Source organism: Bos javanicus, chromosome 14, assembly GCF_032452875.1.
Source record: "Bos javanicus breed banteng chromosome 14, ARS-OSU_banteng_1.0, whole genome shotgun sequence".
Classification (NCBI taxonomy): Eukaryota; Metazoa; Chordata; class Mammalia; order Artiodactyla; family Bovidae; genus Bos; species Bos javanicus.
In genome coordinates this window covers 64813135-64832142 of record NC_083881.1, presented here as the reverse complement: position 1 = coordinate 64832142, position 19008 = coordinate 64813135, and the positions used below count along the sequence as shown (strand labels likewise).

The 19008-nt window shown below is 37.5% G+C and overlaps 1 protein-coding gene across 16 annotated transcripts in view; it reads left to right on the top strand.

The window, feature by feature from the left end:
- Positions 1-19008, top strand: part of VPS13B (vacuolar protein sorting 13 homolog B) — an 804527-nt gene that overhangs the window by 552529 nt on the left and 232990 nt on the right. For all 16 annotated transcript variants that reach the window (XM_061438325.1, XM_061438316.1, XM_061438319.1 and 13 more), the window contains one exon: positions 13286-13973. In XM_061438325.1, the coding sequence (XP_061294309.1) occupies positions 13286-13973 (688 nt within the window). The remainder of the gene's footprint in view (positions 1-13285; positions 13974-19008) is intronic.

The window sequence follows — 19008 nt, the reverse complement described above, 5'->3', positions numbered from 1 at the left end:
ACTGCTATATTAATTACCTTCATCGCTGTCATCTACATATACATATCTCATCATATATACGTGCTCTGTGCACAGGATTTACAAAAATGGAATGTGGTGTGCTTCTGAAATCAAGAATCCTACAATCTAATTAAGAGAGTGTAAGAATTAAGAGAAAATAGTAACAGAAAACAGCAAATGCTAAGTACCAGATAAAAGATCAAGTATATCCTGTAGGACTGAAGGAGAGAGAACAGTCATTATGGATTCATAAAGGAAAGGGCTTCGTAGAGGAAATAGACCCTTAAGAAAGAGGAAATTCCAGGCTGGCATGAGTGAAGATGTGGAGGCAAGAAGGTGAACGTGAAGTTCCAGAATGGAGAATTTGAATAGAGGAGTAACGAGGGGTGGCTTAAGAAAAGAGGCCTCAGAATATTGGTTAAATTATTCAGTAGGCAGTGGTTGCCATGACCGGATTCTGAGCTAGAGTGATCAAATAAAACTTCTCTCCTTTGTCTCCTGAGACCCACTGCTTCATGTGTTACTTTCTTTCACATTACATCATCATCGTCTAGTCAATTGCTTTCTAATTGGTGGTGCTACCTACAATCTCTCTGCCCCCCAATCTGCTACTCCGACTGCACATTTCAGTGACATTAATTTTTCTCAAACTTCCTTTTGTCACTTATTTGCTTAGAATGTTCTTAGTTTCCCATTTGTCTACAGCAGTTGCTCAATTGTTAGTGTGCATAAAATTACTGGGATTTTATCGCAAGTGCAATTCGCCTCTCACCTTCAGGTAGGATACTTCTGGAATGGGGCCTGAGAATCTGCTCAAACCCTAGGGGATTCTGATTCAGGTGATCAAGTGGCACTGCTTTGAGGAAGACTGGCATAAAACTAAGAGTGCAGGTTTGTTAACCTGCCACCTAGAATCTTGTTTTATCCAGCCTCATTTTTCTCTGTTCTCATTAATACATCTTTAGTTTCAGCAAAAGGAGACATTTCCTTTTCTCTACACTTACCCATAACCTATTTTTGTCTTCTCTGTCTTTTTTTATGTGGTTACCTCAGCCTCAGTATCCTTACTGCCATTTCAACAAGTCCAGATTGTGGCTTCTTTCAGTCTTGTTGAACCATCTTTAAGTATCTTTAACCTCGAAGGCAGAGTTCACGTTTAACTGATTTTATATCTACTCCCCCATGCAGGGGCCTAAATAAGCACTTTTCAAACGATTCAGTTAATTTATTCCTTTCTTAATTCATTCATGAAGTATTTATTGAATGCTTACTATGTATTAAGTGCTAGTGATAAAGCAGAAAAATAAACACCTTAAAAGTCTCTGTTTTCATGGACCTTTCCTTCTAGTGGGTCAAACATTTTAAAGTAAATATTGAAGGTATTTTGAGAAGAGTTGTCTGTCAGTGCTATATGGAATACTTTGGGAAAGAGACCATTGAAAGAAACTAATTAAGGAATTCTAGTAATTGGCCAGTGTAGAGTGGGAAGGGTCAGTGAGAACAGAAGATACAAAGGAGATAGCAAGGTTAATTAATGAAATAAAGGAATGACTTGGTGGGGGCCAGGAAGGAATATTTAATATTTGAGCATTTTGAGAAAGAACAAATAAGTACAAAGTTAAGATGTAGAGGTAGTATTTGGGGAAGGGGTATTTTTAAATGTTACGGTGATCTTTTGGAGGTATGATATTGGGACATCTGAATAGAAATGCTCAGTAGCAACTACAAATATGGGGATCTTCGAAGAGCCCAATCCTTTCTCCTTTTTCCCTTCTTCAGCTCAACTCATCAATGTTTTTTTCAATCCCAGCTGTTCCAGAATCCACCCAAGAGATAGTCTGTGTCTCACTCATTTAATTTTCTGAAGATGTGACATGCCTCCATGCGTTGGCCCCATTTCCCTGTTCTCCAGGTGTCTGTCTAGGATGACGCCTCAGCCCAACTCCAAAAGTCCATCACTGATCGTGCCCTTTCTTGAAATGGTTCTTAACTGATGGGGGACTTCGCTTGCTGGAGGAACTTGAAAGACGTAGTAATTGAACCAGAGAGTCTTTTAAAATTGGGTAACTGCTTTACAGAATTTTGCTGTTTTCTGTCAAAACTCAACATAAATCCTTCAATAAAAAATAAATTTAAAAAAATGGGGTATGGTAGTGTATCATCTCCCTGTATGACAGTGACAGCAGTCATTTATGGTTTTTGGGTAAACAGGCTAAGTTTGGACAGGCAGATTTTTAATCATTGGCATAACAAGTAAACTGATTGGGCAGCTGCCTGGATAGCCTGGAAAACCATCTTTTTAAATTCTTATAGTGGACTGGCCAAAAAACAAATCATTTTAGACTCCTGCCTTTCTCTCATAATACACAACATCCTGTCCATCAGCAAACAGGGGTTGTGAGTGTGTGTGGTATCCTATAAATTTTTACTAACTGACTTCCCCACTAGAATGTAAATAAACTCCATGAAGGTAAGGACTTCATTTCTGCTATATCCCCAGCCAGTGCCTAGAACATGGTAGATGTTTGGTAAGAATTTAAGTGAATTGATAATGTGAAATAAAATTATTATTCCATGTTTTGCTCAGTAATTTTAACTTTGGTTCTGTGTTGAGGAAACTCAAGAAATATTTTATCCCAATAAAATTATTATAGCTAAAGTCCAAACATTAACCATACTTCACTAAATAATGTTACCTTAAAAATACAGTTGACCCTTGAACAGTGCAAGGGTTAATCTGTGTATGACTTCCGGTGGACCCTCTGTATCCAGGCTTCCTCTGTATCCATGGGTTCAACAAACTACAGACCATGTAGTACTGTAGTATTTACCATTGAAAAATATTTGTATATAAGAAGACCCGCACAGTTTAAACTTATTGAAGAGTTAAATATAATATTTTTAATAGAAATTTTATTCCTTAGCTAGTCTAGAGAGATGTACGTTTTTTCCAGACTTGGTTACTACTTGAATGTTTGTAGAGATGATGCTTAATATTTGGGAGGGAGTAATGTACATTTTCTCGGAGAAGGCATTGGCACCCCACTCCAGTACTCTTGCCTGAAAACTCCCATGGACTGCAGAGCCTGGTAGGCTGCAGTCCATGGGGTCACTAAGAGCTGGACACGACTGAGCGACTTCCCTTTCACTTTTCACTTTCACACATTGGAGAAGGAAATGGCAACCCACTCCAGTGTTCTTGCCTGGAGAACCCCAGGGATGGGGGAGCCTGATGGGCTTCCGTCTATGGGGTCGCACAGAGTCAGACACGACTGAAGCGACTTAGCAGCAGCAGCAGCAATGTACATTTTCTAACTTTTATTTAAGCAGTCCCACATGACTGGGAATATCCTTAAGGTAATAGGTTGAATTACCTTCATTAATGTACAGGAAGTTTTTCTTTTAGAACTGCAAGAATTACTAGGAAAGTATCAGCATTTGAAAATTAACCAGTGTTGTAGGTCTAGATGACCAGAGCTAAAGTTAGGAATATTTACCTGATTTTGAGAATACTTCACATTTCTAAGGTTTGAAGTGAGAAGTTAATATGATCAAAGCAGTTTGTGTGGAAGGTCATTTTGGCCTAGTGATGATTTTTATGGAGTAGCAGAGAAGAACAAAGTTGTTCTAATGGAAAAGAAGAAATGGCTGCAGGGCATAAATGTTTCTCTCTAACATCTTGACTATTTTGCATCTCACATCTGTTGCATCATTAAGGTATTGATAACATATGACACAGAGAATCAATATGTAGCTTTAGTTCAATTTAGATTTAATCTGCCATCATGAAGTTTAAGGGTAGCCAATAAAAATTTGTAAATGACCCTATATTCTATAATGTCTTGATGTGCTTCAATAAAATCAGATACAATGTAGAGAATACTGATATTCAGGTTTACTTTGAAGAAAATCTGCAGTTAACCAGGTTTGTTCAGATCTAGTAAATAAAACATATAATAATAAAAAGCAGCTTAATATTTTTGTTAAATAACTATATTCTGTTTGGCAATGAAAATCAGCTACTGGTTATTAAAGTCAATTATGGATTACTTAAACCATTTCCATTATTTTGCAACCAGTACTGAATGTTAGAGGAAATTTTTAACGCATGCTTTTGCTTCATTTCCATAATCTCTGCATAGTTTCTTTAAAAGGGCATATGTGATTTGAGGGATAAAATAGTCAAGGATTCATATAGCTTTTTATCGATGGAAATTTCTCCAAGGTCAACTCTAGTTTTCTTATCAGAAAAATCAGGTTCACAATTGCAAGGCAAAAGCCTACTCGAATAGTTAATAAGCATATTCTCCTGCATTGCTGCAGAAACGAAATGCAAGCTTCTCTGTGACTCTTACAGAGAAAGCCTAGGCTGGGTAAACTTTCATCTGCTCAGGGTCAGGGCTGATTCAATCTTACTGCAAGTTTATGAGAGTGGCTGATGTGATACAGTTGTTTCTAGTAAAATCCGACTAGCTCTAAGGAGCCAATCTAAGTCTCTAAGTAAAATTCTATGAGAAACAGACTCTAACTCAGACACAGTTGTAAACCCTGATATAATGAGGTCTTGCAGCTGATTTAATCCTATTGAAAATCTTTAAGCAGCTATGGGACAAAATGTTTTCCACATTGACATCTGTGGAATGAACCTTGGATTTCATTGGTATGAAGAGTTGCTACCTTGTACACGTAGTAGCCACTTTTTAGGAGTTAACATCATGGCCATTTCAAAGCAGGTTGTTTCTGATATAGAGGCATCTACTTAGATTAAGATCCAGGTTCCCAGAATGTGTCAGGTTTTATTGTTAAACAAAACTAAATTCATTATCAAAAGCAAACAAGTCAAACTTAAACTCAGGAGTTGGAATAAATCAGTTAGATCTAGTTTCCTTGAACAAAAATGACCAACCCATTCCAATTATATATGTGGGAGATGTAGAGAAAGAGAGGGAGAGAGAACTGTTTCTGAGTTAAGAAGTCATATGTGAAGTCTTGCCTGGAACTGATTTTTTTCTTTTCATGAATTTAAAAGCCCCTGAAAATAAGCATATGCTGTAAAATCATATATGTTTGAATGGGCAGACAGGCACAAAAGGCTTCAGGGTCAGCTGTGTTGATGAAATCTCAGTAAGTAGGACTTGAACTTGCGTGGATAGGTTGGTGTGTAAAATTTTGGTTTTTTTTTTTTTTGGTTGTTTGGTTTATCATATTGAAATGGACACTGATAATAATCTAGGTATTATAGTCAGCTTAGCACAATAATTGGTCCCTTTTCATAATTTACAACTTAAGACAATAGACCAAACACAATTACAGTAAAACACAACCTTGCCTGAACTATCTCCATGCTTCTTTTCTTGCAGTTAGCAGTGGTTTGAAATGTGAATATTTGAAATGATACTTAGCAGGCAGCAGTGGCCGCATACTGTTACTTCAAAGAGCCGGAAAAGTAACTCCATGAAAGGGAAAACTTGAAACTACAGTACTCTTTAGCATTCTATCGGTTAAGCAGTGATGGGTATCATTAGTTCTGCTCTTTTGCATAATTACTGCAGTACTGTGAAAAGTTTTTGCCATCCAACTGGGAACAATTATATCCTGTGGGCTCTTGTATAACATTTGGCTTAGAAAAATAAAATATTAAAAAAAACCCTTGTTTTCTAGCACTCTGTAGTACCCAAGTACGTAGAGGGTTTTTTCAAGTTTTATAAGTAAAAAATAACGTGGATTGGTAACATTGAAGGAGGCATTTCATATCAAAGTCAATTTATTCTTTATAATGTTTTTTAATTTAATGTGCTTAGATAAATTTTATCTGGTGTATCACTCACTGAGTTGAGATGGCATTTTGTCTGTAAAATGATAAAAGTTCATGAAGTGCAATGCTGATATTGCTGAAAATTTGAGACTTAAATATATACTTTTATTGTTCACTTGACTAAATTAATCAAGTTGAAATGAAGTTTCTTTGGTACAACAAGTTACTCTTTGTCTAAAGTTCTGTGTTAAAGGCATACAACAGCCTTTCCCAGCAGAACCATTCTACCCTATCCTCAAAACCAAACTCTTTCTTGATACAGCTAGAAGGGTGTATTTACAAATATTTAGACAATGAGGCACATAATTCTGTTAAGTTTCTTAAAATTCTCCTTTTTAATTCCAGTATGTGAAACCATTAAAATACTGTAACCAAGTTTTGTTTTTTTGTTTTTTTTTTTTTTTGGTATCATAGGCAGCATGTTTACTTCTTTGAAAACATGACTACATTTTTTTTGCAAGGGCAACAAAAATATAATAAACGTCACAGTGATATGAAGAAGTGACTGTCACTTTGATTTTGTGGTTTCACACTTGACTCTATCATAATTTATAAGATGTGAAAAGTGAGCTCGTGACTGGCAAAAGATATTTTGATCAAGGTCAAAGTGTAACTGCTAGTGATACATAACCATAATTTTGATGAGAAGGTGCCAGATATGTTGATATGTTTGTTTTTGGTGTATAAAGATTCCTTAAAAAGACAAGTTAAAAGAAATAGTGTGAGTTAAAATACAGGAATAGGTGCTGAATTATCCCTTCTTGGCAGCCATCAAAACAGAAATTATATTTGTTTTAGTCTTTGTTAATTCTCAAAGTTGATTTCCACATATTTTTCTTTAAAATTTTAAATATCCACTTATTTGCAGCATTCTTATTAGTATGGCTAACTTCCTAATATGCCTGTAAAAATGTTCGTATGGCCAAACAAGAAGTTTAAATCCATCAAGTTTATCTTTCTTCACTCCAGACTTCTACTGCAGAACATCTAATTAATTATTTGAAATTATTTTAATGCATTTTTTGGTATTGTTGCCTACTCAAGTGTGATTTTAGCCACTACTCCTGAGATTGTGGCTCTTACTAGACTCCAGGGTGAGCAAGTAAACTTACCTATCTCAATCCATTAAACAGAGGAATTAGCTTCAGTTCCCCTCGCTACTAGTCAGCTTTCAGCACCTTTTCCATGGTGGCTAATAACTGTACCACGTATAGCTGTGAAAGGATGGGGAGATGCGCTGAAATGATCTAAGAAGTAAACTATCAACTTGACATGTTTCCCTAGCTATTGAAAACCTTCTCATATTGAAACCCATTGATAGTGAAACGAGAATTCCTCTGATTTAAGTACCATCTGGTTGTGCTCAAGGCTTTAAAGCTGTTATCTCTGCATAAAATTTCAGAGTCCTATATTTTTTTCTTCACCAAACTATCCATTTTTAAGCCACAAATATTTTTCCAGCTCTTTCAGATTTTATCTGAAAGTATATTTTAACAGTATTTAAATAGTTCTTAAACAATAACAATTTATCTTGATAGATGGCATGCTGTGTTTTTTCATTTTATTTTAATTAGCCATTGTGGAACCAAATTCCCTTTTGTTTTAGTCTTTTGAATATTGTTTAATTATAGTTATCATGCCAGATATCTTAAAGGTTATTTTACCAATAGAGTTTCATTTAACATAACCCATATGGAATCAATAGCCCAGTTTCCTAAAGTGAATGCTTGGAAAATCTTACATTCATATGTTAAGAGTACACATCCTTTCCTCATTAGTTGGAAAGTACAGGGATTTTGGCACAGGTTCTGTGTGGAAGCGTTGTGCAGCTTTTATATGGATTTTGTTTTTAGCCTTTGATGACACTGTTTAGAATAGGAAGTATCTAATAAGTAAAGCATTTTGTCTCAAGTGCTGCCAGTGTGTTTAATATATGCCTGGAGGTCTGAAACATTATCTTCTTCTCTGCAGTAATATGCATTTAATTCTCTGAAAGCAGAAGGTCGAACTTTTAAAAGGGACGCAAAGTACATTTTCAAACAGAATAATTCAAAACATATGGAAGAGGGGACCAGAGTAATGTACAGTTGGTTTTTATGGTTTAATCATGATCATGTTAATGCACACCAGTAGCTAATTAAAGAAAACTTTTATTGTTCATTTTAAATGAGTTAGGTAAAGAGTGGGAGAGCTGATGTAATAGCTCTGCCCAGAGATACATGTTTTCTGCTGCACTCACTAACAGCAAGCAGATATTGCTATTTTTGACAACTTAAATTATTACTCCCCTTGGACAATAATAAAGGAAAAGTTATTTTCAGAGTTATTACATTGTGAACTTTTCTTTCTCCACAAAGGAATAGTAAATTGATGCCTAAGTTTCGAGCTGAGCACACATAATTAATTATAAAACTTCCTTGATAGGCCAGATGGTCTTCAATATAATAGATAAATCTGCAGTGGACTGGTGACAAACCTATGGATTTTTAAATATGTCTCAAAATCATCAGCTTATTTATTTCAGTTCTACATAATAGTGCGGAAACTTAGACAGATGAAGGAAATCTTGGCTTTTAACCCATTTTTAAGAATTTAGTCTTCTAATACTGGGAAAGTTGTACTTTTTTTTCCTTCCAATGAGAGTCACAGTCTTTCATCTCTGGGTCATTGGTTCAAATTCCATTCTGCTCAGTAGTGACTAGAATTAGTTACCATCTGACTTCTGTTCAGTAACCCGTGTGACCTGAGCTGATAGCTGCCATCCTGCCCCTGCTGGTTATTTATATTGCAAGATCACGCCAGTTGCCATTCGCTAGAGTCTAACGTGGCAATGTCAACAGGTAATAGGGCTGGACACTACATTTATTTACCTTTACCTGTAAGTGGCTTGTTTTATCATGTTTAACATTGATAGGGAACACTTTAAAGAAAGAGAAGCTAGATTTTTAAATGCAAATCTGTACATCAGGAAAAGAAAATATAAGGCTCTGTGCATAGAAGGTATAGACTCATGTAGTTGATTATGATTGTCTTTCCTGATTGAGAGAATAAAAACAGTTGAGTTCTTGATGTGAGTTTCTTGTGCCACTTAGAGGATTTTTTTACAGTTATGCTATACACAGATATATTTAGTTTGCACAGTAAATCCTAGATTACTTATGTAAATGATTTTATTATCTTTTCACATATTATTTGAGAATTCCTAGCTCATACTAGATTTGGAGGTATATTTGAAATTTTTATAATAGGTAACTAAAATCTTTCCAACTTAGTTATCCCTTTGATAATTGTCATTTTTATTTTACTGAATTTTAAAATTAAATATGTTCATTAATTTGTTTGGTCAGCACACACTTCTTGAACTTTAACATTGTTTAAAGCAACGTGGTGTATTCTACAAATACTAATGATGTTCTCTCCTCATTGCCTACTAGCTGTCTGACCTTGTACCTATTGATTAATCTCTTTCAGCCTCAGTTTCCTCAGATGTAAAATGGGATAACAGTACCCCTTAAAGGGTTGTAACAATTAGTAAAGAAAATGTATGTAATATGCTGCCTGTGTTTGGCCTGGTATGGTGTGTGCGTGCTCAGTCATGTCTGACTCTTTAAGACCACATGGACTGCATCCTACCAGGCTCCTCTGTCCATGGAATTTTCCAGGCAAGAAATACTGGAGCAGGTTGCCATGTCCTCCTCCAGGGGATCTTCCCAACCTGGGGATTGAACCCGTGTCTGCCTGCATCTCTTGCATTGCAGGCAGATTCTTTACCCACTGAGCCACCTGGAAAGCCCTAGTAAACATACTCAGTGGTATCTGATTTCTTATCTTCTGTTGCTCCCAACCTTTGAGACAAACCAGTGTTTGAGAAGTGCTGTGAAAACGTTATTTTGTTATGAAAGCATAGAAGCTAAAAATGCAAGCACCATCTAGATAGGTTGAGAAAGTCTTCATAAGGAAGGTGACTTCTTTTTTTTAACTTACCCTTTATTGAATGCCTACTACAGGTGATCAGTACATTAGCTCATGCAATCCTGCGGCAACTTTGTCGGTTGGGTATTAGTGTCCCCAGTGTGAGGACGAGCATCTGTTAGAGACAGAGGACTGCTTGAAGTGTGACCAGCACACAGCATCGAGGATGCCGATAAGGAAAGTTCATGAATATATCTGGACAGACCTTAAAGAGTACAGTGTACACATATATTTACATATTAACAATTAAATATTTCTTGTCTGCAGAGCAATTTTTTTTTCATTTAACATTGTATCAGAAACTGACATCTCATCGAACTTTTATGGATCCTCTCTTCAGTGTGCTAGTCACTGATGAGATAGTCCTCGGTTATAGAAACAAAACAATATGGCACAGGCCTTCCAGCAGTCCTTCAACTGGTAAAAAAGACCGAAACATGACAGCTGCCCATTAGTGGGTATTTACTGTATGCCAGGCAATGAATGCACTGACCTCTTCAGGTACATTAATTCATTGAATCCTTATGCTAACCCCTTGAGGTCAGGCTTATTATTCCCATTTTACAGATGAGATTATGTAGCCTTAAAGAGGATTGTAATTTATCCAGTAGCACACAACAAGAAAGTGTTGCACTTAACCCTGCTTCTGTCTGACTCCAAGACCTTTAGATTGTTTTAACACTATCTGAATCTGCCACCACAGAGTATCCTAGACTACTCTAGAATATTCTAGTGAAAGTGAAAGTTAAGTCGCTCAGTCGTGTCCAACTTTGCCACCCCGTGGACTGTAGCCTACCAGGCTCCTCCGTCCATGGGATTCTCCAGGCAAGAACACTGGAGTGGGTTGCCATTTCCTTCTCCAGGGGATCTTCCCCACCCAGGGATTGAACCCAGGTCTCCCGCATTAGAGGCAGACGCTTTAACCTCTGAGCCACCAGGGAAGCCCAGAATATTCTAGTAGAAAATAATAAATCCTAAAGTGAAGGAATGGGAAGCCTGGTGTGCTGCAGTCCATGGAGTTGCAAAGAGTCAGATACAACTGAGCAACTGAACAGCAACAAAAATAAAAGTATGAATTAAGTACCAGGAACACCAAGAAGGAAAAGAGTTAGCGCAATGCCCAGACAGGTGTCATTGTTCTGAGTTTTCATGGAGAGCTCAGTGTTGGTGTGCTATAGCAGTTTCAGAAGAGGCTCAAGCAGGGAAGCAGCATGGTATACAGAGAAGGGTTTAAAAGAACGGGGTGTCTTCAGAGAAAAGGGATTAGCTATTTTTGTTTCAAATACTATATTTTTTTAATGACATTCTGCGCTCCTCCACAAAATTAAAATAAATTAACAAAAAATTATTTGAAAATTTTTAATGACTGTTACATCATTGCCTTGAATGAACTGTCCTTTAACATTTTCACAAGCAACTTATAATGTGGAAAACTGATTTTATATTGACCAAATTAAGGAAGAGCCTACAAAATGAAGCTCATTACCCAGTACTGTGGGGAATATTTTTTCACTGCTGATGGGAATACAGATTGCTGCTAAGTCACTAAAGTCGTGTCCGACTCTGTGCAACCCCATAGACAGCAGCCCACCAGGCTCCCCCATCCCTGGGATTCTCCAGGCAAGACCACTGGAGTGGGTTGCCATTTCCTTCTCCAATGCATGAAAGTGAAAAGGGAATACAGATTAGTGCACCCTTTTGGAAAGGTGCTGGCAATATTTGATAACCTTAAAACTTTTTCATACCATTTACCTAGTAATTCTACTTCTAGGATCCTGTCTTAAGAAAATCTTATTTAGATGTTTGTCATAGATGTTTGTTGGCAAAAATTGAATACCTAATTGTCCAGCTATATGGGAATAGTTGAACAAATTGCACCTAACACTGAATTAAATATTATGCAGCTTTTTAAAAATGACATTTCTGAAGAGTATATTAATATGTTTAAAAATTTTATTACCAATTTGTCTCTCCAATATTATTATAACCCTAAAGGGTAGGGGTAAGGAGAACCTATGCACAAGTAAGGAAAAAAGACAAAAGGAAATACACTAAAAGATTGGCATTGGTTGTGTTTGCTAGTAAGAGGGGGCTTCCCTTGGTGCTCCCTGGTAAAGAATCCACCTGCAATGCAGGAGATCTGGGTTAGATCCCTGGGTTGGGAAGATCCCCTGGGGAAGGGAAAGGCTACCCACTCCAGTAAAAAAGACTTCCCTGGTGGCTCAGACAGTAAAGCATCTGGTAGTAAGAAGGGAATTGGGAAGATTTTGTTTTTCTCTCAGATTTTCCATGAGTTCTTCAATCATTAGTGAAAGTCACTCAGTCGTGTCCAACTCTCTGCAACCCCATGGGTTATACAGTCCATGGAATTCTCCAGGCCAAAATACTGGAGTGGGTTGCCATTTCCTTTCCAGGGGATCTTCTCAACCCAGGGATCGAACCAAGGTCTCCCGCATTGCAGGTGGATTCTTTACCAGTTGAGCCACCAGGGAAGCCCGAGTGCTTTAATAAATCTGAATTACTTCAGTGAAAAAGCAAGTGAGTATCTAGGACTCACTAGTGTATTAGAAACTAATTAATGGTTTTGGGGGACTAAGAAAAGGGAACCAAAGAATCAAACTGGAGGTCTTGCAGTTGTGCTGACGAAATAGTCATGACTGCTGCCGCTGCCACGTTGTTCTTTGTTCTCTACATAGGCAGTTGTTGGTGGAAGTATTTGAGAAAGTACGGATACATTTAGTGCACAAAGGGAAAATCCACATTTAAGGGTTTTAATTACTTACATTTTGTTGGATCAACTTACATTTATCCTTGTTTCAAGTCCTATTGTAGTAAAGGAAAATAAACATCATTTTGAATGGCACACATTTATTTTAGTTTACTTTTCTTTGTCTTTCATAATTTAGGACTACTGACTTTTCCCTCTCCTATTATCCAAAATCCTGTAAATCAGTTTTACAATGATAGAGTAAACAGTATAATCTACTCCTGCCTAAAATTAATTTCAACCAATAGTAATCATGATTTGGAAACAGTTTATTATGCTACTTGGAAAATCACCATAAAGGATACTAACTGAGGCATTATATGTACACACATACTACTTTGTGTTAGTCCAAAGAAAGTAAAGTCTGACATTGAAAAGTATATTTTATTTATTTTTTCTTTCGGCTGAGCCACGTGGCTGTTGGGATCTTAGTTCCCCAACGAGGGATTGAACCCTCACCCCCTCACCTTTGTCAGTGAAAGCACTAAGTTCTGACCACTGGCCTGCCAGAGAATTCCCCTGAAAAGTATCTTTTAATGATAGAAATGCACATATGATGTTTTTCTCAAGGATTGCCTTGGCATTTTAATATGTATAATTTCTTGAAAGGGCACCTACTTTATTTTTATGATTACTCTTATACTAGACCCAGTTTTAATGTTTCTATAACATTTACATAGTAACACTTGGAATACAATTAGTTTAAAATATTTTATCATTTTTCCTTGCAGATCACTAAGCAAGAACAGAAAAAAATGGATACATATGATGGAAGCATGGCTGATAGCTCATCTCGGTACAGTGGTGCCCAGGATAGTGGAATCGGCAGTGACAGCGTTAAAATCAGAATAGTACAGATAGAGCAGCACAGCGGTGCCAGTCAGCACCGCATCGCCCGTCCCTCACGCCAGTCGTCAATTGTAAAAAATCTAAATTTTATTCCTTTTGACATATTTATTACTGCAAGTAGAATCTCACTAATGACCTATTCCTGTACGGCCTTACCCAAATCGAAATCACAAGAACAAAAGGATAATGAAAAAACAGGCAAGAGTTCATTAAACCTGCCAGAAGTCGATTCAGATGTCGCAAAGCCCAGCCAGGCGTGTATTTCCATGGTAACAGCAGAAGATCTCTTAAGCAGCAACATATCTTTTCCTTCAGGGAAAAAAATAGGGGTCATCTCTCTCGAAAGTCTGCATGCATCCACAAGGTCATCTGCTAGACAAGCCCTCGGCATGACCGTCGTTCGGCAGCCTGGAAGAAGAGGAACCGGTGACCTTCGACTAGAACCTTTCTTGTACTTTATTGTATCCCAGCCTTCTTTGCTTCTGAGTTGTCACCACAGGAAGCAACGGGTGGAAATATCCATTTTTGATGCTGTGCTTAAAGGGGTTGCCTCTGATTACAAATGTACAGGTAAGAGCTTTCAAATTTACTAGGGTGCTAATAACCACTAGTACATATTAAGTTTTATTCCCAAAGTTTTAAGATTGATCAAACAGGAAACAGCTGGCAAACCAGACAAAACTTCTTTCCTCTACCGAATATGTAAATATGTAAAGTTCATGTCCCACAGCTGAATCACGTTTAAGTAAATGTTTGAAAAGTAACAAGATTTAGCCTTGGTGTTCTTACTGTGCCTCTGAATTTTTTTTCCAGGAGCTGAATGAAACAGGGGCTCTTTCTGGGCTATTGAAATGCTTAACAATTTCCAATGATTAGGAAGCAAAGTGTTTTTTTTTTCGTATTAATGGACCTTAGGTTTGCTTTCCATATCAATGCTGCTGCTAAGGTTAAAAAAAGAAAAACTTTAGAAAATGAAGTTTATTGTTTTGGTATTCTTTTGCCATAATCATCTTGCTGTAAAAGCTTGATATTAAATGTATTTGAGAAGGTTTATTAGCAAAATAAGATGACAACGATTTTACACATCTACAACAAGAACATTTATTAGTGGGTGTCAGCCAACTGCCTCTTGTTGCCCCATCCGTGCCTGCCTAAAACCAAAGAGTGCCATATATTATAATAATTATATTGAACGTCTGAAGCTTGTTACATGTTGAGACTAGGAAAGTGATCAGGGATTCAGATTTAAGACATATGTGCTGTTAAGTAATAAGAGCTAATGAAAACAGGGCCAGACCAGGTACAGAGAGCTTTTCCCAGAGTTAATGCAGAATTCGGAGAAGGCACTGGCAACCCACTCCAGTACTCTTGCCTGGAAAATCCCATGGATGGAGGAGCCTGGTAGGCTGTAGTCCATGGGGTCGAGAAGAGTCGGACACGACTGAGTGACTTCACTTTCACTTTTCATTTTCGTGCATTGGAGAAGGAAATGGCAACCCACTCCAGTGTTCTTGCCTGGAGGATCCCAGGGACGGTGGACCCTGGTGGGCTGCCATCTCTGGGGTTGCACAGAGTCGAACACGACTGAAGCGACTTAGCAGCAATGCAGAATTAGAGATTTGTCAGGAAAGACTTCCCAGAAAGGGTAGCAGGATTATCTAAGACCTGGTATTGGAAGAGGGCCCTCACAAGCTCAGGTATAACTCAGGCATTTTATTGCTCTCAGGTGGTCCCATCTAGCAGATGAACGCCAGCAGTAAGGCATTTGGATGATTTGTCCATTCTGGAAGTCAGGCTGGTTCGTTCTTGGCGCTAAGGATAGTCATTTTATACAACAGGCTCCTGAGGAGTAGATCCTGGGGCTTCCTGAGGAAGAGCCCCAGGAAATAAGTCAGAGGAACCCTGGGCTCTTGCTGAGGAATAGTTCAAGTCCTTGACTTTAGAAAGTGGTAACTGACCAGTTGCTAAGGAGGAATAGCCTAGGGTTACCTTCTAGACTGCCTGCTAGCCGTCTCTGCATTAGTGCTTGTGCTGGATCATACTGGCTCAGAAGAGCTAATTGTTAAATTTTTAGGAACTTTGAAAGACAGTTGTTAAACCACTGCTAGTTTAAATCACTATAGTGAGAGTATTTACAAAACAGATATTAGCAAATGCTGTCAATCAGCTCTCCTACTCTGAGAGCCAGTGTTAAACATTTATCAGTAACCACTGCCTCCCTTCTTCAAACATGCTTTCATTTACTGAGCACCTGTAATATAATGGCTCCTTCTATTCAATGGAGATGAGAGAGGTGCTGAGGTAGTTTATGTTATATTATTCAAGGACTCATGCCTACAGACCTGATACCTGTTTGGGTATCTGCTTAGCACTGGCAAAAACTAGGTGTAGGACTGGGAGAACAAAAGTTCATCCACATCCCTCCCTAACGGCTTTCAGCTGCGGTTGCTTTATGGGTGGGTGGCTTCAGCAGCTTCTGCTAAAAGATATTGATAACTGAGTTCAGCAGAGTTATCAGGGCTGATAGCAAAGGTGTACATTGGAATTATAATAGGTTCCTAGCTTGAAATGATAAAGTATCTTAAAAAAAAAACTTTCTTGTGCATAGACCAATGTGGAACCCAGTTTTAGCAGATGAAGTTTACAAGGTTATATACCAGATTGAGTATAGGAGATTTACATGTTGGAGGAAAAGTCTTACCTACCTCCTAAGGAGCTTCTTCACATAATATTCTTGTGGATACCTTGCTTTACACAAAAAGCATCTCCTTGGACATTTACATTGTCCAAATAGAGTCATCAATATAAGTCATCGTATTTCCTTAAAATGAATTTAGTGAAATTTGTCAGAAACAAGTAGTTAAATTTAACAGCTAAAAAAAAATGACTAGCAATTATTGTGTACTCAGTCTGTGCCAGGCATTGTAATAACTGCTTTAAATGCATTATCTCATTTAATCCTCCTAACAGCTCTGTGGGAAATATGTTCCCATGTTATATGTAAAGAAACTGAAGTTTGGAGAAATCACTTCTCCAAGATGACAAATAAACAGAGCTAAAATACAAAACCAAGATTTTCTGGACTTTCTGAGTCCGGTCTCTCAACCTGTATGGATCCTTAGAGTGGAGAGAAAAATATGAATCTCAGTTTTTAGTCAACCTCCATTGTCCTTCTCCAGACCATGCAAATAGTTCCCTTTTTTTGTTTTAACTGGTGAATTTGTATATATGTGTCCATGTGACTACAGAATACAGCCTCTCTCAGTACTTTGACAACCTGAGCTGAAATTCTAACTCTCACTTAGGAAACGTGTACCCATCCATCTCATAGGGCAATTATGAAACTGAAAAGAGATCATTAATGAAAGTGTTGCAGGAAGGGGGAACCCCTTCCAGGGCCCAAAACTGGGCTCTTGTCTAACACTTGGAAATGAATTGTCCGAGGAGACACATGTGCTGACAAAGGAAGACATTTTATTGGGAAAGGGCACCCAGGTGGAGAGCAGTAGGGTAAGGGAACCCAGGAGTACTACTCTGCTGCGTGGCTTGCAGTCTCGGGTTTTATGGTGATGGTATTAGTTTCCCGGTGGTCTTTGGCCAGTCATTCTAATTCAGAGTCTTTCCTAGTGGTGCACACCTTGCTCAGCCAAGATGGATGCTAGCGAAAGGGATTCTTGGAAGTGGAGGGACACGCAGTGTCTCCTTTAGACCTTTCCCGAACTCTTCTGGTTGGTGGTGGCTTATTAGTTCCGTATTCCTTATCAGGATCTCCTGTCATAAAACAACTCATGCAAATAGTTACTATGGTGCCTGGCCAGGGTGGGAGGTTTCAATCAGTGTGCTTCCCCTAACAAAAGTACTTTTCAGGCTATGCAAGTACTGCACCCTCACAAACTCACAAATGTTTGCTGCTACTGTTTTAGTTATTAATATATAGTAGAAAGATTACTGGGATTCCCAGGTGGCTCAGTGGTAAGGAATCCAGAGACCTGGGATCAATCCCAGGGTCGGGAAGATCCCCTGGAGAAGGAAATTACAAAGTAGAAAGCCTGGAATTTAATTGGCCCTACTATTTATTAGCAGAGTGATCTTAGCCAAGCATTTCACTTCTTTGAGTTTCTGCTTCCTTTTGTATAAAACGTAATGATTATAGTAGATACCAACAAGGTTCATTCCAGGTGTAGAGTTTTCTCATTCTGTAATTTGGAATTCATCTCCCCACACTTACCTTTCTAAAAAAGTTTTTTTTTTCTCTAAAAATATTTAAACTAGCTTTGGCCTCAGAGAGTTGACATCTGTAAGCCACTACTGTATCAGATTACAGTATATTTCAATTTGTTTTAAAGATGCATATTTATATGCATATTTGATATTTTAGTGGACCATTCATTAGTTTATTCAATACTTAAATACATAAATTTAAAAAATGTTAATGAAGTTATTTTTCAAATACTGATGTGAGGAATATCTGTTTTAAATTGGTCCACTTGAATGAACTATGCAAGTCCCATTATCAATTTAGCTATCCAGAAACACTTCATGTAGCACTTTTTTATCCCGAAGAAAGCAATGTTCCATGTCCAGGATTCTTTTGAAGCCTTGAAATAGTAACCATGTGGGTAAGAAAACAGAGAAAATATGAATAACCATAGCATTAACATTCATGGGGAAGAGAATTAGTAAGGTAAAGGTGACCAGTTGCATTCCTGGATTCTGAAGTGAAGGACTATTTACAGTGTCTTAATTGGAGGGACAAAAAAGGGTGTCACCAGGCAACTTTCTAAGAAATTAGGTCAAGGAAAAGTTAAAGGCATCATAAGTTAAAAATTAAAGAAGTAATATATTATGTCTTTCTGTAGTGTTCATGCTTTCTCTCTTAATACTAAAATTAATCCTTTTTAATAAGGAAACTCAAGTGGCAGCCAGCCCTTAGCAGTTTTAGCATATATATGAATTTCAGTGATTGCCCAATTTTAGCATTTCAGAAATGCCTTAAGTTGTTATGGATATAATGTGTTTTCTTCTTTAAGAAGACAAAAACATTTGATTTTTAAAAATTTATAACACAACGTTGAACTTGTAATTGTTTACTGTTTTATGTGAAAGTCATAAACCATTGTTACATGTGCTAATGTTCCTTTGTGTGGAAATCATATGGAATTTAAAATAAACAAAGAATTTTGTTTCACTCTTTAAAAACATACCATTTTCAGAGGATAATTTTTCAAAAAGTCATAATTCTTTTATAAATATAAAATGAAGATGTCAGAGATTTTACTTAGTTCATTAATTAATGAGGGAACCAATAAGAATGTTACCAAAAATTCATATACAGGAGACCTGTAGGCCCTGATCCTCTCAGATTTTGATTCTCTTATTCAGTAGGGTCATAAAAATGATAAGTCACTTGATCATTGACTTGGGAAGCCCCAAGAAAAGCCCCCATGATCTTGGGAAGCCCCAAGGAAAGCTTAGTATCATTTGAATGGGATGATTTAAGGAAAACTGCTTGAATTTTGAGGAATGAAATAAGAATACTCATTTTTTTTTTTTCACAGTAGTAGATTTTTTTCTGAGTTTCCCTGGTGGGTCAGTGGTAAACATT